Source organism: Schistocerca gregaria, chromosome 5 (assembly GCF_023897955.1).
Source record: "Schistocerca gregaria isolate iqSchGreg1 chromosome 5, iqSchGreg1.2, whole genome shotgun sequence".
NCBI lineage: Eukaryota > Metazoa > Arthropoda > Insecta > Orthoptera > Acrididae > Schistocerca > Schistocerca gregaria.
The window spans coordinates 498,287,810-498,315,243 of record NC_064924.1 but is presented as its reverse complement, the minus strand read 5'-3'; the positions used below and the strand labels follow the sequence as shown (position 1 = coordinate 498,315,243).

General features: G+C 43.6%; 1 protein-coding gene across 1 annotated transcript in view; it reads right to left on the bottom strand.

The window, feature by feature from the left end:
- Nucleotides 1-911: 911 nt before the first annotated feature.
- Nucleotides 912-27,434, bottom strand: part of LOC126272340 (uncharacterized) — a 64,886-nt gene continuing 38,363 nt past the window's right edge. The window contains exon 2 of the mRNA XM_049975133.1: nucleotides 912-2,245. Within this exon, the coding sequence (XP_049831090.1) occupies nucleotides 2,228-2,245 (18 nt within the window). The 3' untranslated portion in view covers nucleotides 912-2,227. The remainder of the gene's footprint in view (nucleotides 2,246-27,434) is intronic.

The window sequence follows — 27,434 nt, the reverse complement described above, 5'->3', positions numbered from 1 at the left end:
CCTCAGACGCCACAGTTTTCGAGATATTCAAGAAAACCTTTAAATGTCTCTCCACCGCTCGCTCACATCGGATCCAAGAAGGGGAACCGGTTCGCACTGGCGTGCGTAGCCGCATGTATGCTTTTCTGGTGGTTACTAACAACGGGGAACGTTACTGCCTCATTGACAATAAAATGTTGGAGGGATGTTTTCGGAACCTTTGCTCTGCGTAAGACTATCGTATCTGGTAAGGCGACTGCATTTACCTCTGTGACATCAGAGCATTTTGTTTCGAGTTGGGAATAGCCCACACGACTACCAAAGCGCTACTGCTACTTCCACTACTCCATCTTACCCAAACCCAACATTTGCTGAGAGAGTTAACATAAATTTGAGAGCAACGCCTATCTTCATCCATCATACTGATCACTCTAAGTGGGGCACATCGTTGTACTGGCGAAGTTTTGTCTTTAACACCGAAGTCCGCGATGAGTATAAGAAACGGCAGCCAGTCTCGTGTTCTTTGAAAGTGTGGTGTCCGTTCTTTCGGACAGTCTCGAAAAAAACAGACACCACGCTTTCATATAATTTGGGCAATCAGTCCCTCAGTTCCAGTGTGGAAGCACAATTACGTCTGACTTCATGCGGAATGCGAAAGTAGTGAGATGGAGGACATGGAGGGGTCTGCCCGAATAGGCGGCGATATGTGTGAATATGGGTCGCCTGAGACGCGTGTCAAGATAGTCAGCACAACTGAAATAAAAAAAGTAAATAAACAAAATCGAACTCTCCTTCTTTCCACTCTCAGTCAACATTTTCTGCTGAAAATGATATGCATACTACTAATATTTAGTGATGCTGTTGGACAATACACCCGAGAAAGTGAATAACTTTTATCACACTGAGAAAAGGTCTGAACGGGACATGTAATGTTTTTTTAAATATTTTATTATGAGCAATCTAACTGAATGTCAAATGTACAAGAAAATACACTTTCTTTCACAAATTGGTATGTATATATGAAACACACTCGCTTACATTTTCGTTACAGTATTTACATAAGTTCACATCCATTGTACATATTCCCCTCGACATAGTTCCGATTTACGTTTATTGACTAAAAATGCAATTAAAAGACGTATTTTTCTTTCCCAATGTTTGGGTAGTGGTGAAACAGGGTAGGTTACGGAAGTTGGGAAATCAGGATTAATATAGGATGGTCACAAATTGGTATATATATATATGAAACACACTCGCTTACATTTTTAGCACAGTATTTACAAACGTTCACATCCATTGTACATATTCCCCTCGGCATAGTTCCGATTTACGCTTATTCACTAAGAATGCAATTAAAAGACGTATTTTTCTTTGCCAGTGTTTGGGCAGGGGTGAAACAGCATAGATTTCGGAAGTTGGGAAATCAGCAGTAATACAGGATGGTCAGAAACAGTGTGAAAAATTTGTAAGGGCGTTGCCGGGTCAATTGTACCGAGAAATAATTAACAAAAATTCGATAAGTTGCACCGTTTTCGACCTAATTAGTTTTGAAGTTATCGAATCAGGCAACTGCGCGTATATACATTGAAGCTTCTGCCAGATACTATTCGTGTCACTTCTCGTAGCGTAAGGGGATAGCATACGAGACTGCTCAGCCTTTGGCTTGGATTCGATCCCTACTACCATCCCATGGCCAATTCTATTCTTCGGTTTTAGGGAACGAATCGGAGCCCATGTTGGACCCCACCGATGTCGCTTCAGTTTGTGCTCGCACAGGCATGATTGGTTAATTTCAATGGTAATTAACTCGGCGTAACGTATCGAATTTTTTACTGTTTAATTATTACTCAGTACCATCTATCCTCAAAGCATTTCAGAGTCTACACTACAACACCCTTACAAAGATTTAAAACAGTTTTTGAGCATTCTGTATCCGAAATCACTAACGATACAAGTTGAGTGGGAGAGGAGGACTTTGGCTGAAGTGCTGATATGGTGGGGTAGAGCTGAGGAAGAGCCGGAGGTGAAGTGCCGGAACGAGGACGCCTGGAGACACGGCGTCCCGTCGTTCCGCGGCAGTGGCCGGCCCGGCTCGCCCCGCCAAATGGAGTTACCGGCCATGCCGCGCAGTGCTGCGTTGCGCTGAGCGGCGGGTCGATAGGCGGCGCCCCTGACGAGTCGGCAGCCCGCGGCACGAGTCCTTAGGGCGGCGGCGGCTGAGCTGTGGCCGAGGTGAGGTGCCGGCCGCTCAGGACGCCAGCTTCGTCTGCAACACCCACCACGCAGCCTCAGCAGGGGCACACTAGGGTACCAGCCAAGCACGGCTACACCCACAACCCGTTGTTCGGGGGTATTTTAATAGTATTTTGGGATAAGAGACTTTTTCTCTCTATTGGCTTGTTAGAGATTAATTACCTTTGGTTTCATTTACTATCCTACCATTCACCAAGGTCATCTCCACCAGAAATTCTAAAGCTGTGCTCCATCACTCCTCCTCTCTCCCTCTTAGAACAGTACTTCCGCGATTTTTCTTCGCTTATCTTGCAAATAAGAAGAATATAATAATTCCAATCCCAAAGAAAGCAGGTGTTGACAGATGTGAAAATTATCGAACTAGCAGTTTAATAAGTCACAGCTGCAAAATACTAGCGCAAATTCTTTAGAGACGAATGGAAAAACTGATAGAATCTGACCTCGGGGAAGAACAGATTGGATTCCGTAGAAATGTTGGAACACAAGAGGTAATCTTGACCCTACGACTTATTTTAGAAAGATTAAGGAAAGGCAAATCTACGTTTCTAGCATTTGAGACTTAGAGAAAGCTTTTGACAATGTTGATTGGAATACTCTCCTTCAAATTCTGAAGGTGGCAGGGGTAAAATATAGGAGGCGAAAGACTATTTACAATTTGTACAGATGGCAGTTACAAGAGCCGAGGGACATGAAAGGGAAGCAGTGGTTGGGAAGGGAGTGAGACAGGGTTGTAGCCTATCTCCGATGTTATTCAATCTGTATATTGAGCAAGCAATAAAGGATACAAAAGAAAAGTTCGGAGTAGGTATTAAAATCCACGGAGAAGAAAAAAAAAACTTTGAGGTTCGCCGATGACATTGTAATTCTGTCAGAGACAGCAAAGGACTTGCAAGAGCAACTGAACGGAATGGATAGTGCCTTGAAAGGAGGATATAAGATGAACATCAACAAAAGCAAAACGGGGATCATGGAATGTAGTCGAATTAAGCCGGGTGATGCTGAGGGAATTAGATTAGTAAATGAGACACTTAAATTAGTAAAGGAGTTTTGCTGTTTGGGGAGCAAGAGAACTGATGATGGTCGAAGCAGAGATATAAAATTTATGGCAACGGCAAGGAAAGCGTTTCTGAAGAAGAAAAATTTGTTAACATCGAGTATAGACTTAAATGTCAGGAAGTCATATCTGAAAGTATTGGTATGGAGTGTAGCCATGTATGGGAGTGGAACGTGGACGAAAATAGTTTAGACAAGAAGAGAATAGAAGCTTTCGAAATGTGGTGCTGCAGGACAATGCTGAAGATTAGATGGGTAGATCACATAACTAATGAGGAGGTATTGAGTATAATTGGGGAGAAGATGAGCTTGTGGCTTGACTAGAAGAAGGGATCGGTTGGTAGGACATGTTCTGAGACATCGAGGGATCACGAATTTAGTACAGGAGGGCAGCGTGGAGGGTAAAAATCGTAGAGGGAGACCAAGAGATGAATACACTAAGCAGATTCAGAAGGATGTAGGCTGCAGTAGGTACTGGGAGTTGAAGAAGCTTGCACAGGATAGAGTAGCATGGAGAGCTGCATCAAACCAGTCTCAGGACTGAATACCACAACAACAACAACAACATCTTGCAAATTTTATAATTTTGGGACTTGATTATTAAAACGTAGCATTATTCAAAAAGAATTACTTAAAGCAAAAATATGTATGGAAAATATTGCATCAAAATTAATTCTATCACTGTAGTAAATAAATAAAATTTTGGTAAACTTCTTAAAGAAAACTAAATTAAAATCTCTGTCTTAAGGGCACGCAGCCAGGTGACGGCGTCGACAGCTCCTGATATTTCGACAGGAACACACTCTGCCACTTTCAAAGCCAAATTGTAACAAGTAGGCAATTAAACCTCGGGTTTCAGAGAAGCTCCGGAAAGATAACACTCAAGCACCCTATAAAAACTAGCAGTGTCCCTCCGTTTTTGGGCAAAGCAGAGAACAGTATTCCATGCTGAATTTAAAAAGAAATAGAAACTTATCTATATATAGCGTTACTTTCTAATTTCATTTCAAAAGCTTCCTGTATAACACAATCCGTATAGCTGGAAGTGCATTATAGAATGTTTGTGGTTTTATATTCGGTAGGATAACCGGTGCCAAGACAGTGCTGTGCAATATCGGTTTTGCTCGGCTGTTGTAAGCGTGTGTATCGCTTATGCTCAGTATACCGGTTCTCAACAGTCCTATTACTCTGACCAATATATGACACTCCACAACTGCAAGTACGGTAGACACTCTCATTACGCAAACCAGAATTGTCCTTTACGGTACCTAAACCGATCCTGATCTTAGATGGTGGTCGAATGACACAGCAATGTACGAAGTACCCCTTCACAATGGCCCATGTCATCTCGGGCCCTGAGTGTTTGCTAGCTGAGTTAGCCCCTCTCGAAATCACCTTTCGTCAGAATGATTACAGTGAAAGACGGATGAGACGTGCATTGTGCTGTCTACCGACTGTGCATCGGGTGAGTAATGATTATACCGAGGTGGCACTAAAGTCTACGACCTTTTTCCCTTATGCGGGGTGCATTTCGATCAGGATTGGTCGTATTTTGCAATTACTATCAATGGTCAGGCACCTTTAGGTTCAGTAAATGATAATCTTGGCTTGCCTAAGGTGGATGTATACTCTATTCGTCGCAGCTACGGCATATCATATATTTATCAGACTACCAGGAGTGTGGGGGACCGGTGTGCTAAGCATAGGCGGCACACACGCTTACAACAGCCTAGCAAATCCGCCTTTGCAGAACACTGTCTTACCAACGGGCATACTGTTGAATATAAGAACACCGAGATTCTGGCATTCACTTCCAGCTACATGGATAGTGTCGAAGAGAAAGCTGTTGAAATTAAATTACCAAGTAACACTATAAATGGAGGTGGCAGTGTTTTGTATTCTGCGTGGAATTCTGCTCTCTTCCGTGTCAAAAACAGATGGACAGATTGTAAGCAACTTCACCACTTGATTATTAACTCCACTACGGTCATCTTCATAAGTACCATGACGAACAGAAACTTTTTTACTATATGGGCAATTATGGTATGATATACAAAATCTTTAAAAAATTAAAAATGTAGTTTTTCTTTTAAAGGCTCATATGTTAAAACTGTCATGAAGGATTAATCCTTTCGGATTGTTGTTTCGTTTTAAATACGAATGAATTAAGTTGCCTCTCTTTTTTTTAATTTAAGATTACAGAGACGACTTAAAAAACCTTCGTTGCTCAAAGGGCCTTATAAGATGTTTCGGCGTGCGATCTGTAATTCATTTGTGTTGTCACATTGTGGCTATGTGATTTTCAGTTTCACCCTTTGTATGTTTGATAGTACCTAATCTAAGCTGAATCGCGGGAGCGGTGTGTCGGGGAAGCTCAAGTTGGTCACGTTACGTCATCGCCTGCTTAGTAACCAGACCCATAATGAGCCAAAACATTATGATCACCTGCTTAATTTTTTTTGTCCTTCTTTGGAACGAATGGAGCAAATCACATCACTGTTTCTGTATATCAGGAATCCGATAGTTCATTAGTAGGTTTGTGGAGGTATGTGGCAACAGATGTCTATGCACGGGTGTTGTAATTCGCGCAAATAACGGGCCGCTAGCTACTCATAACGGTTCCTTACGATTTATATCAGGCGTATAGGGTTGCCGAGATATCAGTGGGCCGGCCCGTGTGGCCGTGCGGTTCTAGGCACTTCAGTCTGGAACCGCGTGAGCGCTACAGTCAAATGTTCGAATCCTGCCTCAGGCATGGATGTGTGATGTCCTCAGGTTAGTTATGTTTAAGTAGTTCTAAGTTCTAGGGGACTGATGACCTCAGATTTTAAGTCCCATAGTGCTCAGAGTCATTTTCAGATATCAGTGCGAGTTCACTGTAATGCTCCTCAAATCACTGTAGTAAAGTTCTGTCTCCGAGGCTCGGAAGATTACGATGAGACATAACGTCGCCATCAGGGAAGACATCAAGGATAAAGGGATGCAGGTGGTTCGATTACTAACACAGGTCACATGCAAGCGCAGGAGAATATCTCCCATAGCATAACACTGCTCCCACCAGCCTACGTTCGCCTCGATGAAGGCATTTATGGAGACGACAATCGACCTAGTTAGTGTAGCAAAAATGTGATTCATCCGGAAAGCTGATATGTTTACACTGTAGAAATAATTCAAAAGCCAAGATCGCTTAAACACTGTTTACTAGATGACCGATTTCAACACACTAAAGGCGCCATCATCGGATCTGAATATAGCTTAACATGTATAAATCATGTGTATATAATGATACATGAGGCCAAATGATTTATACATGTTAAGCTACATTCAGATCCGATGATGGCACCTTTAGCGTGTTGAAAGCGGTAATCTAGTAAAGAGTGTTTAAGCGATGTTGGCCTTTGAATTATTTCTACAACAGAGTGATCGCCCCACAACACACTATGTGTTCACTGTAAATTGTTTCTATTGATCGACGGTACAATCCAGATGGTACCCACAGAAATAGTAGTTGAAAACGTCATTGGGTCAATATTGGAACACGTAGGGGTGCTCTGCTGCGGAGCGCCATGTTCAATAATGTACGATGAACGGTTTGATCCGAAACATCTGTGCGTTTACCAGCATTGTGCTCTTTCGGCAAGGATATCACAGAACACCAATTATCCTACTTTACAGATCAGAAAATCCCTTCAAGACCACGTTCTGTGAACAGTCGTGGACATCAAGCCATTTAGCACCTAGTGGTGGTTTTGCTGTCCTATCATATTCAATAGTTGTTCACGACAGTAGCAAGTTTTCGAGATACTCGTTCACAGGCTCTGCTTAATAATAACCAGCGCTTTGTCAAAGTGTCTTATTTGAATGTACTTCCCCAGTTGCAGCGCATATCTCCGCTAATGTGTTCCCCGTCAGTGTATGCACCTCTTACATACTTTTGTTACCGTGTCACGTGCCCGCAACTCCTCCAGGCGGCATCCAACGTATCGGTGGGAAGTGGTCATAATGTTTTCGCTTATCAGTGTATGTTTGTTTTCTGCTCCTTGAATTGTGGTATAAAGCTCTTAATACATTTATTGCTTGTGTATGAACTGTGTTTTTTTATCAACTCATCTACTGAATAACGGAAATAGTACTGAGAATTGTAAATTCTGTTAATGTTGATTCTCTAACCTTTTGTGGAACTTAAAATTTATACGTGCAAACTTTAAAATTTTTTATTTCAATGTTTAAAGGATTATTGTCATTCTGATTGTGCGATTCATTAGCAATTTTATGGTGGCTCTCATAATGCCTGTTTTGGAGGAAGGCATAAATTCTGTGTTAATTGAAATGTTATCTTTCCCTAGAATTCAGTAGTTCATTAATAGTGTTGTTGGAATGCCGATGAGACGAATAAATTCTTTACTATTTTTGGGTGTATTGAGCTCAGCACCTTACAACTCCCAGCTTCATGCTGCATGCCACTTGCAAATGTAATTGGAATAATAAACGAACGGATCAGTTAAATTATTATTCTGCAACGAACCGCCGGACATCATACATCCCTTCGACCAAAATACTTAGAAAATACACATGAAGTATACCAGAAATCTTTTTGCTCGGTTCTGGGATCACTCTGTACAGTTTGCAGGCGTCCTTACACTTTGTATTGACATAATTCTCTGTGGCACTGTCTCTTCCCCCTTTCATTTTCTGATCGCGGTTGGCCACTTGACGACCTCCAGGGTCTTTGATTATTGCTATGCTGTTTACGGGAGAAATGTGCCGGACGAAGCAATGTGTTTGCTGACTCTCCTGGGGATGGATTCTCTCGGAATTTTAACAGAAGCCACTCCGTGGCCCTCAACTTATCTCTTCTTTGTCACTAGAGTTGGAAGAGCCTATCCGTGACGTTTTCCCGTTTACTAAACGAAACATGACGAAATGCATTGCTTTCCTTTTGATGTCTTCTGTTCTACCTATCCATCTGGTCGGGCAAGGGACACAAATTTCAAAACCCACGAACCCGCCGAACGAGTATTTTGTAAGCCAATTCTTTGTAAGATGAATCTGGTTTTCCTACATTCAGTTCGATGCGAACGTTCTACTTACTTTCACTACGGATCGTTAGTTATAAGCGTGCTTCGGTTGTTACTTTTCCTAGTGACTTATCAGTTACAGTGCAATCGAAAACCAGTGGCCTTTCCACCTCTTTATGTACATTAACATAGTCACGCCCACAACCAAGGACCGACCCTCTGCAGGTTTTCATGCATTTCGCTACAATTTTCTCGCACTGCAACTTCTCTTTATACAACAGTTTCACGGACTTCCAGAGTTTATCAGCTTGGTCATTCACACTTTCTGTAATGGTATACTCCCTTAACACTGCTCTAGGGTTGGCTAAGGGATAAATTTATATCTGCAAATATAGTATATCGGTCAAAACATAAAACTGTTCAAGCTTCCAACATAGTTCGTACAACTCGAATAATTTGGTGCTACGACACCACCCACACAAATAAAAGGCCATATTTTGGGAATCCCGTCATTACCTCCCTCTGAGACGCTAAAGTTTGGAATTTTACTGAAAGATGGCTACAACCTCCCCTTGTAAAGATGCAAAAGCGTGGAGTCCTGCGAGTTCACTCTCGGTTCGACGACGCTTCGAACACCCAGATGTCAACACATGCGAGGAATGACCAGCGCTCAGAAGTTCATGTGAAGTGTAAGGTATCACACTAGCACCAAATTCCACCATAATTTGGTCCAACACCCTCGCGGACGTGTCACACGACGAGAAGTTGACACACCTCCTGATACCAACATTTCACTCATTCCCTTGACGCCCTATAATGGAGGTCAGAACTTCGACGCTCAGCAATGTATTCAAGCGGGTTTCTTGTGGGTGGCCAAGAAAAACACTGCAGACACACCAACACTCAGAATCTACTAGAAAAGGTTTCCGGGGGTGGATTAAAGGGCGTCAAATGAAAGCACAGCTTGCCTGGGGCGTTGATTCCCACAAATTCGCTGTTGAGAACGACAGTCCACAACAAGACGACATTCTTGTCAACCTTTGACGCTACTGGCATCCCGATCTGCCCCGTGATCCGAATCAGCAGAGGGTGTTCACGCTTCGTCAGCCCTCCTTCTCTAAGATTCTCGAGCTTGGCAAAACCCGTGGTCGTCCACAGATTCTTCACTGGGCACTTTCAAGATTTTCCTGTAACGATCAGACCATTCGCTGCATTCACTGATTCTTAGATACCTGAGTCGCAGGCAAAAATTTCGATACACTTCAGCTGAACTAGCGCCTGTTGACCACATGTGTTCGTTGTTGAACAAAAACCGATGCTTCTTGCCGACAATGAGCGTGACATTTAGGGCGTCACGAGCATTAATATTTGGGATGATTCCAGCTAAACGTTGCAGAAAGCGAATTACATATATCTATCAAAAGTTCATCTTCATCTACATCTACATTTATACTCCGCAAGCCACCCAACGGTGTGTGGCGGAGGGCACTTTACGTGCCACTGTCATTACCACTCTTTCCTGTTCCAGTCTCGTACGGTTCGCGGGAAGAACGACTGTCTGAAAGCCTCCGTGCGCGCTCTAATCCCTCTAATTTTACATTCGTGATCTCCTCGGAAGGTATAAGTAGGGGGAAGCAATATATTCGATACTTCATCCAGAAACGCACCCTCTCGAAACCTGGAAAGCAAGCTACACCGCGATGCAGAGCGCCTCTCTTGCAGAGTTTGCCACTTGTGTTTGTTAAACATCTCCGTAACGCTATCACGGTTACCAAATAACCCTGTGTCGGAACGTGCCGCTCTTCTTTGGATCTTCTCTATCTCCTCCGTCAACCCGATCTGGTACTGATCCCACACTGATGAGCAATACTCAAGTATAGGTAGAACGAGTGTTTTGTAAGCCACCTCCTTTGTTGATGGACTACATTTTCTAAGGACTCTCCCAATGAATCTCAACCTGGTACCCAACTTACCAGCAATTAATTTTAAATGATCATTCCACTTCAAATAGTTCCGCACGCATACTCCCAGATATTTTACAGAAGTAACTGCTACCAGTGTTTGTTCCGCTATCATATAATCATACAATAAAGGATCCTTCTTTCTATGTATTCGCAATACACTACATTTGTCTATGTTAAGGGTCAGTTGCCACTCCCTGCGCCAAGTACCTATCCGCTGCAGATCTTCCTGCATTTCGCTACAATTTTCTAGTGCTGCAACTTCACAGTATACTTCAGCATCATCCGCGAAAAGCCGCATGGAACTTCCGACACTATCTACTAGGTCATTTATATATATTGTGAAAAGCAATGGTCCCATAACACTCCCCTGTGGCACACCAGAGGTTACTTTAACTTCTGTAGACGTCTCTCCATTGATAACAACATGCTGTGTTCTGTTTGCTAAAAACTCTTCAATCCAACCACACAGCTGGTCTGATATTCCGTGGTCTCTTACTTTGTTTATAGGGCGACAGTGCGGACCGGTATCAGGCGACAGTGCGGAACTGTATCGAACGCCTTCCGGAAGTCAAGAAAAATAGCATCTACCTGGGAGCCTGTATGTAATATTTTCTGGGTGTCATGAACAAAAAAAGCGAGTTGGGTCTCACACGATCGCTGTTTCCGGAATCCATGTCGATTCCTACAGAGCAGATTCTGGGTTTCCAAAAACGACATGATACTCGAGCAAAAAACATGTTCTAAAATTCTACAACAGATCGACGTCAGAGATATAGGTCTATAGTTTTGCGCATTTGCTCGACGACACTTCTTGAAGACTGGGACTACCTGAGCTCTTTTCCAATCATTTGGAACCTTCCGTTCCTCTAGAGACTTGCGGTACACGGCTATTAGAAGGGGGGCAAGTTCTTTCGTGTACTCTATGTAGAATCGAATTGGTATCCCGTCAGGTCCAGTGGACTTTCCCCTGATGAGTGATTCCAGTTGCTTTTCTATTCCTTGGACACTTATTTCGATGTCAGCCATTTTTTCGTTTGTGCGAGGATTTAGAGAAGGAATTGCAGTGCGGTCTTCCTCTGTGAAACAGCTTTGGAAAAAGGAGTTTAGTATTTCAGCTTTACGCGTGTCAGCCTCTGTTTCAATGCCATCATCATCCCGGAGTGACTGGATATGCTGTTTCGAACCACTTACTGATTTAACGTAAGACCAGAACTTCCTAGGATTTGCTGTCAAGTCGGTACATAGAATTTTACTTTCGAATTCACTGAACGTTTCACGCATAGCCATCCTTACGCTAACTTTGACATCCTTTAGCTTCTGTTCGTCTGATAGGTTTTGGCTGCGTTTAAATTTGCACTGAAGCTCTCTTTGCTTTCGCAGTAGTTTCCTAACTTTGGTTTTGAACTACGGTGGGTTTTTCCCGTCCCTCACAGTTTTACTCGGCACGTACATGTCTAAATCGCATTTTACGATTGCCTTGAACTTTTTTAATAAACATTCAACATTGTCAGTGTCGGAACAGAAATTTTCGTTTTGATCTGTTAGGTAGTCTGAAATCTACCTTCTATTACTCTTGCTAAACAGATAAACCTTCCTCCCTTTTTTTATATTCCTATTTACTTCCATTTTCAGGGATGTTACAACGGCCTTATTGTCACTGATTTCCTGTTCTGCACTTATAGAGTCGAAAGGTTCTGGTCTGTTTGTTTTCAGTAGGTCCAAGATATTATCTCCACGAGTCGGTTCTCTGTTTAATTGTTCGAGGTAATTTCGGATAGTGCACTCAGTATAATGTCACTCGATGCTCTGTCCCTACCACCCGTCCTAAACATCTGAGTGTCCCAGTCTATATCTGGTAAATTGAAATCTCCACCTAAGACTATAACATGCTGAGAAAATTTATGTGAAATGTATTCCAAATTTTCTCTCAGTTGTTCTGCCACTTATGCAGTTGAGTCGGGAGGTCGGTAAAAGGAGCCAATTATTAACCTAGCTCGGTTTTTGAATGTAACCTCCACCCATAATAATTCACAGGAACTATCCACTTCTACTTCATTACAGGATAAACTACTACTAATAGCCACGAATACTCCATCACTGGTTGCATGCAATCTATCCTTTCTAAACACCATCTGTACCTTTGTAAAAATTTCGGCAGAATTTATCTCTGGTTTCAGCCAGCTCTCTGTACCTATAACGATTTCAGCTTCGGTGCTTTCTATCAGCGCTTGAAGTTCCGGTACTTTACCAACGCAGCTTCGATAGTTTACAATTACAATACCGATTGCTGCTTGGTCCCCGCATGTCCTGACTTTGCCCCGCACCCGTTGAGGCTGTTGCCCTTTCTGTACTTGTCCGAGGCCATCTAACCTAAAAAACCGCCCAGCCCACGCCACACGACCCCTGCTACCCGTGTAGCCACTTGCTGCATGTGGTGGACTCCTGATCTATCCAGCTGAACCCGAAACCCCACCACCCTATGGCGCAAGTCGAGGAATCTGCAGCCCACACGGTCGCAGAACCGTCTCAGCCTCTTATTCAGACCCTCCACTCGGCTCTGTAGCAAAGGTCCGCAGTCAGTCCTGTCGACGCTGCTGCAGATAGTGAGCTCTGATTTCATCCCGTTAGCGAGACTGGCAGTCTTCACCAAATCAGATAGCCGCCGGAAGCCAGAGAGGATTTCCTCCGATCCATAGCGACACACATCATTGGTGCCGACATGAGCGACCACCTGCAGATGGATGCACCCTGTACCCTTCATGGCATTCAGAAGGACCCTTTCCACATCTGGAATGACTCCCTCCGGTATGCACACGGAGTGCACATTGGTTTTCTTCCCCTCTCTTGCTGCCATATCCCTAAGGGGCCCCATTACGCGCCTGACGTTGGAGCTCCCAACTACCAGTAAGTCCACCCTCTGCGACCACCCGGATCTTGCAGACTGAGGGGCAACCTCTGGAACAGGACAAGCAGCCATGTCAGGCCGAAGATCAGTATCAGCCTGAGACAGAGCCTGAAACCGGTTCGTCAGACAAACTGGAAAGTTCAGAGAAGATACACACGGCGACTCCTAGGAGGGACACCTGGTATACGCAAACCGAAAAACAAAGTATGTGAAGGTCCCATATGATGTACCAGCGACAAATACGCTCAGAAAATGCTGTAGTCCAGAGATAATTCGTCAGGTAAAAACTGACTTCATCTTGTCATTACCTGTGTAATGACGACTCAGACTCAAAAGGACCGTACTTCATATTCATGTTGCAGAAAGAACACTGATGCTGAAGGAGTAATATTGTCTGCAGTCTTGCTAAATACATCGTGAAATCGTGTGAATTACTAATACTAATTCTCAACAAAATGAACAAAACCAAACAACGTGGAGACGATATACATCCAACAAATTAAAATACAATGCCTGACAAGAAAGTTGCCAGAAGACGAGGTCGAATGCCAAAATAACTTTATGCACGTAGAAACCATCGGTGGGCACGTAAATGGCCATTAAGGCGTTAGATGTTGAATGACCACTAGGAAGTACACGGAGATGCCGCATACTTGTGTGAGACAACAACTGGCAGTGTTCGAAAGGGTTCCACTTGTGTCTCGATTTTAGACCGGCTGGACGAATCGTGTGATGTCCAGATAAGGTAGGTCATTCTGATGTGACAGTGGCGCTATGTTAAATTGCAAGGGAAACTGACGGCAAGGATACTCGTCTTCAAGGTTCCTGTCGACCACGCCTGACCACCAGAAAACGAACCGCCTTGCTCTGCGCCGAGCACATCCAAGCCACGTCACATCTGTGACTGACATCCAAGAAGAACAGCATTCTCTGTCATCCTGTACCTTTGCTAGGAGACCAGCAGAGGATAGAATAGGGAACAGCCGTCCTACGCATCAGCTGCCATTAACACCAAGGCACAAATGGCTGCGTTTGGTGAGATGCCGTGCGAGACGCATCGGATACTGACGAATAGCACTGCATTGTATTCAGTGATGAATCATTGGCTGATGACAATTGTCGGTGAATTAGGCGCCAGCCTGGAGAGAGAGCCCATTCGTCCAGTGTTTGGAGGGGGCACAACGTTGTTGCCCCTTGCGCCATGCCATGAGAAGCCATCAGGTATGACTCTAGGACACGGCTGGTAGTAACTGAGGGAACTCTTATGTCATAATGGTACATCATAGTCATCCTGAGTCCTGTTATGTCAACTCACGTGCGAGAATATTGTTGCACCATTTTTCAACAGGACAATGTTCGGTCCACACAAGACACGTGCCTCTATGAACTGCCTGCTTGATGTTGACGTACTCCCTTGGCCTGTAATATCTCCACATCTGTCCCCGTTAGAATATGTGTAGGAAACAATTCGGACGTCAACCCCATCAATCTGTCAGTACCCAGGATATGTCAGTATCCGGGATATACCAGAAGCAAAGATATCGAGATCGTTACTTCAGTTGTGGACCACCTTGACTCAGAAAAGCATGCAACGGCTGTTTGACACCCGACCAAGTTAGTAGAGGCACCCGGCCAGAGGGGTGCCAATTTACAATCACACTGTGCTTATACTGTAAGTTCTTTGTATATTTGACTTCATTTCGTAATCACTGAAGCAAAATCACAAACTTCCAAACCCATGACGTTACTTTTCGTTTATTTTCCTTCTAAGTCATGTACTTTTTCCCTGCAGGTAGTGCATGTCTTATGGAAGATGACAAGTACTTTAACAAGTTTCTTTAAGGAGTAGGATTACAAAAGTCTGTACGTTTTCACAACGAAAAGTATATGACAACATTACATTATTCAGAAATTTCCACACAGAAAGTTATTTGAAGTTCTGGGCCCTCTTTAGTGTTAAGTTGTACTCCTCACAGACCTGCATCAAAACATGCACGTAAGTCGGAAACCGGTAGCGCATATTTGTTTTAACAATTCGTCAGCCTGTTGCTTTAACAGGGCATTCGATATAAAGAGTGTAGATGATACATATGATGTTAGCCGTTATGGAGTTCTAATTAGAGTGAACATTTTTGCAAAGTAATGTCACACCATTTGCATATCAAGCATCTCAGTTGTCAAATCCGATTCTATTTTCTGCTGTGTTAGGCGTTTCCTTTTAATTAGGTAAACGACAGTTAGATGCTTGAGACCAATGTCTTCAAATGAGCTTTTATGACAAATTACTCTCTACAGACAACAGCACTCTCTAGACATGGATGAATTACATTGCAACATCACGTTATAATTACCTCATGCACAACGATCATATCTCATATAGTATGGGTTATATCCTTTATACCTTACATACACATGTTTTCGTCGCTTTTCTGCATTAGACTATCTCATCAAATACACTCCTGGAAACTGAAATAAGAACACCGTGAATTCATTGTCCCAGGAAGGGGAAACTTTATTGAAACATTCCTGGGGTGAGATACATCACATGATCACACTGTCAGAACCACAGGCATATAGACACAGGCAACAGAGCATGCACAATGTCGGCACTAGTACAGTGTATATCCATCTCTCGCAGCAATGCAGGCTGCTATTCTCCCATGGAGACGATCGTAGAGATGCTGCATGTAGTCCTGTGGAACGGCTTGCCATGCCATTTCCACCTGGCGCCTCAGTTGGACCACCGTTCGTGCTGGACGTGCAGAAGACGTGAGACGACGCTTCATCCAGTCCCAAACATGCTCAATGGGGGACAGATCCGGAGATCTTGCTGGCCAGGGTAGTTGACTTACACCTTCTAGAGCACGTTGGGTGGCACGGGATACATGCGGACGTGCATTGTCCTGTTGGAACAGCAAGTTCGCTTGCCGGTCTAGGAATGGTAGAACGATGGGTTCGATGACGGTTTGGATGTACCGTGCACTATTCAGTGTCCCCTCGACGATCACCAGAGGTGTACGGCCAGTGTAGGAGATCGCTCCCCACACCATGATGCCGGGTGTTGGCCCTGTGTGCCTTGGTCGTTTGCAGTTCTGATTGTGGCGCTCACCTGCACGGCGCCAAACACGCATACGACCATCATTGGCACCAAGGCAGAAGCGACTCTCATCGCTGAAGACGACACGTCTCCATTCGTCCCTCCATTCACGCCTGTCGCGACACCACTGGAGGCGGGCTGCACGATGTTGGGGCGTGAGCGGAAGACGGCCCAACGGTGTGCGGGACCGTAGCCCAGCTTCATGGAGACGGTTGCGAATGGTCCTCGCCGATACCCCAGGAGCAACAGTGTCCCTAATTTGCTGGGAAGTGGCGGTGCGGTCCCCTACGGCACTGCGTAGGATCCTACGGTCTTGGCGTGCATCCGTGCGTCGCTGCGGTCCGGTCCCAGGTCGACGGGCACGTGCACCCTCCGCCAACCACTGGCGACAACATCGATGTACTGTGGAGACCTCACGCCCCAGGTGTTGAGCAATTCGGCGGTACGTCCACCCGGCCTCCCGCATGCCCACTATACGCCCTCGCTCAAAGTCCGTCAACTGCACATACGGTTCACGTCCACGCTGTCGCGGCATGCTACCAGTGGTAAAGACTGCGCTGGAGCTCCGTATGCCACGGCAAACTGGCTGACACTGACGGCCGCGGTGCACAAATGCTGCGCAGCTAGCGCCATTCGACGGCCAACACCGTGGTTCCTGGTGTGTCCGCTGTGCCGTGCGTGTGATCATTGCTTGTACAGCCCTCTCGCAGTGTCCGGAGCAAGTATGGTGGGTCTGACACACCGGTGTCAATGTGTTCTTTTTTCCATTTCCAGGAGTGTATTATACGTAACACCCATTTAATAACGATATTGTAGCAACTAATTTAATATGGTGCGTTATCAAAAACATAAATCAAACATTGCGAATAGGGAATTAAACATACGAAAACTGCCTCCATTATGTGACCTACAGATTAATTTCGTTAGTTCTCCTATATTTGTAGAACTCGCGGAAATTTGAGCGTTCTTGAATGTGTATTATTCTGTCAGAAAACACATAAAAACAGAAATCAAAAACTTATTGAAAGAAAAGACAGAATAAAAATGCAATTATACGGCTGCGATGGTCTTGTGGTAGCATTTATGACTGTAAATGCAGAAGTCGCTGGTGTGAATGCAAATCTGAGGCTGTGGGTTTCGACATGTGCTTTTCCTGTATATTATCGTGTGCCCCAGAGAAATGAGCAAACTTGCAAAGAAGATGTGAATATTATCGAACCATCAGTTTAATATGTCATGGTGCACACCAATACACTTTTTAAATTCTGAAAATAGGAGGGATAAAATACAGGAGCGAAAGGATATCTACAGCTTGTGCAGAAACGAGTAAAAGTCCAAATATATGAAATGGAAGAAGAAGTAGTTGCGAAGGGAGTCTGTCAAGACCCTAAAATTTCCTCAGTGTTATCCAATCAATAGATAAAATAAGCAGTGAGGGAAATCGCGAAGAAGGTTGAACTTAAGTACAAGAAGAATAAAAATTAAAAGTTTGATATTTGCTAATAACACTGTAATTTTATGACAAATGGCATATGACTCTGACAAACATTTGAACAGATTACAAAATGGAGTCAATAAAGTAAAGGAACATTACTGGAACACACATCGGAAAAAATTCGGATTAGGTGGCCACCAATCGACAACAAAACAGTAAGCAAACGACTACTAAGAGGCCATCAGAAACGTAAATTGCAAAGTGAAATTTGTGTTTAAGCCACAGCAACACAAAAGGACCTAGACTATTCACCAATGAGAAAGAGAACAGATAAGTAAACGAAGTGAAATTACGCATCATAATCTTCAAAGAAAACCTACACGAAATATATCTGTATACAGAAATCTCACAACCATTTACCAATGTCTACGGGCCATGTTAATTATAAAAACTACAACCAAAAGTCTTTGGCAGGCAAGTAATAAACAGTTACAGCAGTGATAAGCCTTAATAAGATGGTATATGCCTCTATTTTGCCGTGATATATAACGCTCACTGGTTGCATTATAAAGGAAGAGTCAGTTGAGACGTTGGTCTAACATGATTAAGTTGCAGATGAAAGGGTGTATTAATTTAGAAGCTGTGAAAAAAGATAAGGTGTTACTACAGCACTGTGACTATTACAAAGTGAATCATGGAGAGATAAGTGCCATTTTTATTCATGTCTTGTCATTTCAGAACAGTCCTCTTGTGAAATTCTGGAGGTACTTCTGGAAAACCCTGTACAGTTCTGTACTAACAAGGGAGAATCAATAATAATTGGGAGTCCTCCATCCCCTTTTTATAAAGATGTATGTTCAGTAAATGTGCGTCTTGTGACTGAACATTGACTATACCATAAGGGCAGCCAGAATGGGGTGGTATCTGTTGCTGTTGTTGAGGTCTTCAGTCCAGAGACTCGTTTGATGCAGCTCTCCATGCTGTTTTAGCCTGTGCAAGCCTCTTCATCTCCGAATAACTACTGCGACCTATATCTTTCTGAATCAGCTTATTGTATTCTTATCTTGGTCTCCCTCTACGATTTTTACCCTCTGCGCTTCCCTCCAGTACTAAGCTGGTGATCTCTTGATGCCCAGAACATGTCCTACCGCCCGTTCCTTTGTTCGAGTCAAGTAGTACTACACATCCGTCGTCTCCCCAATTCTATTCAGTACCTCTTCATTAGTTACCCGATCTACCTATCTAATCTTCAGTATCTTTCTGTAGCAACACATTTCGAAAGTTACTATTCTTGTGTTGATTATTTATCTTCCAAGTTTCATTTCTACATATGGCTACGCTCCATAGAAACACTGTCAGAAAAGATTTTCTGACACTTAACTCTGTAATCGATTTTAGCAAATTTCTCGTCTTCAAAAACGCTTTCATTGCCATTGCCGGTCTACATTTTATGTCCTTCCTACTTCGACCATCATCAGTTATTTTGCTCCCAAAATACCAAAACTCGTCTACTACTTTAAGTGTCTCATTTTCTAATCTAAATCCCTCAGCATCACCTGATTTAATTCAACTACATTCCATTATCCACATTTTAATTTTGTTGATGTTCATCTTATATCCTCCTTTCAAGGCAGTGTCCATTCCGTTCAAATGCTCTTCCAGGTCCTTTGCTGTCTTTGACAGAATTATAGTGTCGTTGGCAAATCTCAAAGTTTTTATTTCTTCTCCATGGATTTTAATTCCTACTCCAAATTTTTCTTTCGTTTCCTTTACTGCTTGATCAATATACAGATTGAATGACATCGGGGATAGGCTAAAACCCTGTCTCACTCTCTTCTCAACCACTGTTTCACTTTCATGTCTCTCGACTCCTTTAATTGCCACCTGGTTTCTTACAAATTGTAAATAGCCTTTCGCTCCTCGTATTTTACCACTGCCATCTTCAGAATTTGAGATTATTCAAGACAACATCGTCAAAAGCTTTCTCTACGTCTACAAATTCTATAAACGTAGATTTGCTTTCTTTAAAATATCTTCTAAGATAAGCCGTAGGGTCAGTATTGAATCGCGTGCTTCAACAATCCTACGCAATCCAAATTGATCTTCCCCGAGGTCGGCTTCTATCAGTTTTTCCATTCTTTGTAATTAATTCATGTTAGTATTTTGCAACCGAGACTTATTAAACTTATAGTTCGGTTATTTACATACCTGTCAACACCTGTTTTGTCAGGGATTGGAATTATTATAATCTTCTTGAAGTCTGGGGGTATGTCGCCTGTTTTATACATATTACTCACCAGGTGGTTTCGTTTTGTCATGGCTGGCTCTCCCGACGCTCTCAATAGTTGTAGTGGAATGTTGTCTACTCCCGGCGCCTTGTTTCGACTTAGGTCTTTCAGTGATCTTTCATATTCTTCCCGCAGTAACATATCTCCCATCTCATCTTCATCTACATCCTCTGCAATTCCCATAATATTGCCGTCACGTACATCGCCCTCGTATAGATGTCTATATACCCCTTCCACGTTTCTGCTTTCCCTTCATTGTTTTGGACTGGTTTTCGATCTGACATCTTGATATTCGTACAGGTGGTTCTCTTATCTCCAAAGGTCTCTTTAATTTTCCTGTAGGCAATATTTATCTTACCCCTAGTGATATATGCTTCTACATCCTTACATTTTTCCTCTAGCCATCCCTGCTTAACCATTTTTCACTTTCTGTCGATGTAATTTTTGAGACTTTTGTATTCCTTTCCGCCTGCTTCATTTGCTGCAGTTTTGTATTTTCTCCTTTCATCACTTAAATATCCCTTCTCTTACCCAAGGATTTTTATAAGCCGCTGCCTTTATACCTACTTGATTCTCTGCTACCTTCACTATTTCATCTCACAAATCTAACAATTCTTCTTCAATTGTGTTTCTTTTCCCCGTTTTTGTCAATCGTTCCCTAATGCTCTCCCTGAAACTCTCACAACTTCTGGCTCTTTCAGTTTATCCAGGTACTATCTCCTCAAAAACCTTCCCTTTTGCAGTTTCTTCTGTTTTAATCTACAGTTCCTAACCAATAAATTTTGATCAGAGTTCACATCGACCCCAGGAAATGTCTTACAATTCAAAACCTGGTTCCTAAAAGTCAGTCTTACAATTATATAATCTATCTGAAACCTTCCAGTGTCTCCTGGCCCCTTCCACGTATACAACCTTTTTTCACGATTCTTAAACCAAGTTAGCTATGATTAAGTTGTGCCCCGTGCAAAATTGTATCAGGCGGCTTCCACTTTCATTTCTTACCTCCAGTTGATATTTACGTACTACTTTTTCTCGTCTTCTTTTTCCTACTGTTGAATTCCAGCACCCCCCCTTCCCCCATGACTATTAAATTTGCGTCTCCATTAATTTATTTTATTGCATCATACATTTTTTCAATCTCTCCATCTGCGGAACTAGTTCTCATATAAACTTCTAGTACTTTGGTAAGCGTGGGCTGCGTGTCTGTCTTGGCTACAATAATGCGTTCAGTATGCTGTTCGTAGTAGCTTACCCGCTCTCCTATTTTTTTGTACTCATTGTTAAACCTACTCGTTCTTCTCCACTTTTTTATTTTGTATTTATAACCCTGTATTCACCTGACCAAAAGTCTTGTTCCTCCTGCCACCGAACTTCACTATTTCCGACTATACCTAACTTTAATCTATCAATTTCCTTTTTTAAATTTTCTGACCCACCTTCTCCACTAATGGATCTGACATTTCACGTTCCGATCCGCAGAACGCGAGTTTTGATTCTCAAAAAATGATTGAAATGGCTCTGAGAACTATGGGACTTAACATCTGAGGTCATCAGTCCCCTAGAACTTAGAACTACTTCAGCGTAACTAACGTAAGGACATCACACACATCCATGCCCGAGGCAGGATTCGAACCTGCGACCGTAGCAGTCACCCGGTTTTGGACTGAAGTGCCTAGAACCGCTCGGCCACAGCGGACGGCTATTGTTTCTCCTGATAACGACGTACTCCTGAGTAGTACAGTAAAACAGCGAGCCCTCGGGAAAAATTACAACTATAGTTTTTCCTTGATTTAAACCGTTTCCAGTACCAGCACAGAAAGGCTGTTTTGGTTAATGTTGTAAGGCCAGATCAGTCACTCATCCAGAGTGTTGCCCCTGCAACTACTGGAAATGTTGCTGGCCATCTTCAGGAACCACACGTTTTTCTGGCTGTGAATTGTGAAATGTGCTGTTGTTGAACGTTATCGTCTGGCCACAAAAAATGCATACAGGGGTGAGAAGGCGTGATTACTGGTGAACCGCAAGATATATTTCCAAAGGTTGTAAAAACTGGTACATGCCGACCTAGGAAAAGACCAGTTTGATTTCAGGTGGTGGAATGCACGGACATAGGAGGCAAGGTTCACCCTGTGAATTTTCTTATAAGACAGGCAAACCTATGCTTACAGGAACTATAAATTTAGACGAAGCTTTAGAAAATGCTCACTGCAACTATCTTGGTGCAACTATATAAATTATTTACAATCGATAAGTGATGTGTAGGAAATTGAAACTAAACAAAAGTTCCTGTGGAATTTATTGTCATAATTGTAGTATCTTGAACTGACTTTAGAAAAATATTAATTGCCTGATCGTTATACCATATGCAGGCTCTTTTACTGAATGACTGTGGGTTTCCAAATGAACCTTGGAATCTGTTCATTGTTTCTCATTTGACGGTTGAATGACAATTGATAGTTTTGTACTCAGGGCAGCAATTTCTTTTTTCGATGAATGACGTATTCAGTTAACCCATTTCATAAGTTTATTGTAAAAACCATGACGAGGATTTAAGATCGCTAGGGATGTCTTCTTCAGAAGGGATGTCAACTATAAGGATTTAAACATGTTATGAAATAAACGTCTAAAATACACTCTTGGAAATTGAAATAAGAACACCGTGAATTCATTGTCCCAGGAAGGGGAAACTTTATTGACACATTCCTGGGGTCAGATACATCACATGATCACACTGACATAACCACAGGCACATAGACACAGGCAACAGAGCATGCACAATGTCGGCACTAGTACAGTGTATATCCATCTCTCGCAGCAATGCAGGCTGCTATTCTCCCATGGAGACGATCGTAGAGATGCTGCATGTAGTCCTGTGGAACGGCTTGCCATGCCATTTCCACCTGGCGCCTCAGTTGGACCAGCGTTCGTGCTGGACGTGCAGAAGACGTGAGACGACGCTTCATCCAGTCCCAAACATGCTCAATGGGGGACAGATCCGGAGATCTTGCTGGCCAGGGTAGTTGACTTACACCTTCTAGAGCACGTTGGGTGGCACGGGATACATGCGGACGTGCATTGTCCTGTTGAAACAGCAAGTTCCCTTGCCGGTCTAGGAATGGTAGAACGATGGGTTCGATGACGGTTTGGATGTACCGTGCACTATTCAGTGTCCCCTCGACGATCACCAGAGGTGTACGGCCAGTGTAGGAGATCGCTCCCCACACCATGATGCCGGTGTTGGCCCTGTGTGCCTCGGTCGTAAGCAGTCCTGATTGTGGCGCTCACCTGCACGGCGCCAAACACGCATACGACCATCATTGGCACCAAGGCAGAAGCGACTCTCATCGCTGAAGACGACACGTCTCCATTCGTCCCTTCATTCACGCCTGTCGCGACACCACTGGAGGCGGGCTGCACGATGTTGGGGAGTGAGCGGAAGACGGCGTAATGGTGTGCGGGACCGTAGCCCAGCTTCATGGAGACGGTTGCGAATGGTCCTCGCCGATACCCCAGGAGCAACAGTGTCCCTAATTTGCTGGGAAGTGGCGGTGCGGTCCCCTACGGCACTGCGTAGGATCCTACGGTCTTGGCGTGCATCCGTGCGTCGCTGCGGTCCGGTCCCAGGTCGACGGGCACGTGCACCCTCCGCCGACCACTGGCGACAACATCGATGTACTGTGGAGACCTCACGCCCCAGGTGTTGAGCAATTCGGCGGTACGTCCACCCGGCCTCCCGCATGCCCACTATACGCCCTCGCTCAAAGTCCGTCAACTGCACATACGGTTCACGTCCACGCTGTCGCGGCATGCTACCAGTGTTAAAGACTGCGCTGGAGCTCCGTATGCCACGGCAAACTGGCTGACACTGACGGCGGCGGTGCACAAATGCTGCGCAGCTAGCGCCATTCGACGGCCAACACTGCGGTTCCTGGTGTGTCCGCTGTGCCGTGCGTGTGATCATTGCTTGTACAGCCCTCTCGCAGTGTCCGGAGCAAGTATGGTGGGTCTGACACACCGGTGTCAATTTGTACTTTTTTCCATTTCCAGGAGTGTAGTTAATATTTAAAACACTAGAATGGAGTACAGATGTTAAAATTTGTGATTACAGAAATGATATGAAGTTAAATTGGTAAAGACAGTTGATTAACTGAGAAACTCAATTCAAACAGCAGAAAATCTGGAATAAAATCTACTGTAGAAACAATAAAAATTGTTAAAGAAGCAGACACTGGGCAGGACGTGTGTCAAACCAACTGCAGATGCCAGGGCAGGGTGATGCAGAGAGCACCAGTTACTGGGCACTAGTAGTGTAGCCGTGGTCTAGGGGTAACGTCCTTGGTTCATAATCAAAAACGTCTTCGGTCCCGGGTTCGATTCCAGCCACTGCCCAAATTTAGATAAATAATCAGCATTGGCGGCCGAAGACTTCCGGCATAAGAAGTCAGCCTCATCTGCCAACGGCCTTGTCAAAGAGGGCGGAGGAGCGGATAGAGTTTCAGGGCACTCTCTTGCCCCTAAAGGCGGAAGAATCAGCAATGATGAACGACATGAGGATGCAGAAGGCAATGGAAACCACTGCATTAAGGAGACGTAACGTGTATCCACAGGACACGTGGCCTGCAGTTGAAGAAGTGTCATGATGATCTCTCTATTGGCAAAAGATTCCGGAATAGTCCCCCATTCGGGTCTGCAGGAGGGGACTGCCAAGGGGGAGGTTACCATGAGAAAAAGATTGAATAATCAACGAAAGGATAATGTTCTACGAGTCATGGCGTGGAGTGTCAGAAGCTTGAACGTGGTAGGGAAACTAGAAAATCTGAAAATGGAAATGCAAAGGCTCAATCTAGATATAGTAGGGGTCAGTGAAGTGAAGTGGAAGGAAGACAAGAATTTCTTGTCAGATGAGTATCGGGTAATATCAACAGCAGCAGAAATGGTATAACAGGTGTAGCATTCGTTATGAATAGGAAGATAGAGCAGAGGGTGTGTTACTGTGAACAGTTCAGTGACCGGGTTGTTCTAATCAGAATCGACAGCAGACCAACACCGACAACGATAGTTCAGGTATACATGCCGACGTCGCAAGCTGACGATAAACAGATAGAGAAAGTGTATGAGGATATTGAAAGGGTAATGCAGTATGTAAAGGGGGACGAAAATCGGTCATGGGCGACTGGAATGCAGTTGTAGGGGAAGGAGTAGAAGATATGGTTACAGGAGAATATGGGCTTGGGGCAAGGAAAGAAAGAGGAGAAAGACTAATTGAGTTCTGTAACAAGTTTCAGCTAGTAGTAGCGAATACGCTGTTCAAGAGTCACAAAAGGAGGAGGTATACTTGGAAAAGGCCGGGAGATACGGGAAGATTTCAATTAGATTATATCATGGTCAGACAGAGATTCCGAAATCAGATACTGGATTGTAAGGCGTACCCAGGAGCAGATATAGACTCAGATCACTGTATAGTAGTGATGAAGAGTAGGCTAAAGTTCAAGACATTAGTCAGGAAGAATCAATACGCCAAGAAGTGGGATTTGGAAGTTCTAAGGAATGGCGAGATGCGTTTGAAGTTCTCTAACGCTATAGATACAGCAATAAGGAATAGCGCAGTAAGCAAAAGAGTTGAAGAGGAATGGACGTCTTTAAAAAGGGCCATCACAGAAGTTGGGAAGGAAAACATAGGTACAAAGAAGGTAGCTGCGAAGAAACAATGGGTAACAGAAGAAATACTTCAGTTGATTGATGAAAGGAGAAAGTACAAACATGTTCCGGGAAAATCAGGAATACAGAAATACAAGTCGCTGAGGAATGAAATAAATAGGACGTGCAGGGAAGGTAAGACGAATTGGCTGCAGGAAAAATGTGAAGACATCGAAAAAGATATGATTGTCGGAAGGACAGACTCAGCATATAGGAAAGTCAAAACAACCTTTGGTGACATTAAAAGGAACGGTAGCAACCTTAAGTGTGCAACGGAAATTCCACTGTCAAATACAGAGGAGAGAGCAGATAGGTGAAAGCCTCTATGAGGGTGAAGATTTGTCTGATGTGATAGAAGAAGAAACAGGAGTCGATTTAGAAGAGATAGTGGATCCAGTATTAGAATCGGAATTTAAAAGAGCTTTGGAGGACTTACGGTCAAATAAGGTAGAAGGGATGGATAACATTCCATCAGAATTTCTAAAATCAGTAGGGGAAGTGGCAACAAAACGACTGTTCACGTTGGTATGTAGAATATATGAGTTTGGCGACATACCATCTGACTTTCGTAAAAGCATCATCCACACAATTCCGAAGACGGCAAGAGCTGACAAGTGCGAGAACTATCGCACAATCAGCTTAACAGCTCATGCATCGAAGCTGCTTACAAGAATAATATACAGAAGAATGGAAAAGTAAATTGAGAATGCGCTAGGTGACGATCAGTTCGGCTTTAGGAAAAGTAAAGGCACGAGAGAGGCAATTCCGACGTTACGGCTAATAGTGGAAGCAAGGCTAAAGAAAAATCAAGACACGTTCATAGTATTTGTCGACCTGGAAAAAGTGTTCGACAATATAAAGTGGTGCAAGCTGTTCAAGAGTGTGAAAAAAGTAGGGGTAAGCTATAGGGAGAGACGGGTCATATACAATATGTACAACAACCAAGAGGGAATAATAAGAGTGGACGATCAAGAACGAAGTGCTCGTATTAAGAAGGGAGTAAGACAAGGCTGTAGCCTTTCGCCCCTACTCTTCAATCTGTACATCGAGGAAGCAATGATGGAAATAAAAGAAAGGTTCAGGAGTGGAATTAAAATACAAGGTGAAAGGATATCAATGATACGATTCGCTGATGTGCATTGCTATCCTGAGTGAAAGTGAAGAAGAATTAAATGATCTGCTGAACGGAATGAACAGTCTAATGAGTACACAGTATGGTTTGAGAGTACATCGGAGAAAGACGAAGGTAATGAGAAGTAGTAGAAATGAGAACAGCGAGAAACTTAACATCAGGATTGGTGGTCACGAAGTCAATGAAGTTAAGGAATTCTGCTACCTAGGGAGTAAAATAACCAATGGCGGACGGAGCAAAGAAGACTTCAAAAGCAGACTCGCTATGGCGAAAAAGGCATTTCTGGCCAGAAGAAGTCTACTAATATCAAATACCAGCCTTAATTTGAGGAAGAAATTTCTGAGAATGTACGTCTGGAGTACAGAATTGTATGGTAGTGAAACATGGACTGTGGGAAAACCGGAACAGAAGAGAATCGAAGCATTTGAGATGTGGTGCTATAGACGAATGTTGAAAATTAGGTGGACTGATAAGGTAAAGAATGAGGAGGTTCTACGCAGAATCGGAGAGGAAAGGAATATGTGAAAACACTAATAAGGAGAAGGAACAGGATGATAGGACATCTGCTAAGACATGAGGGAATGACTTCCATGGTACTAGAGGGAGCTGTAGA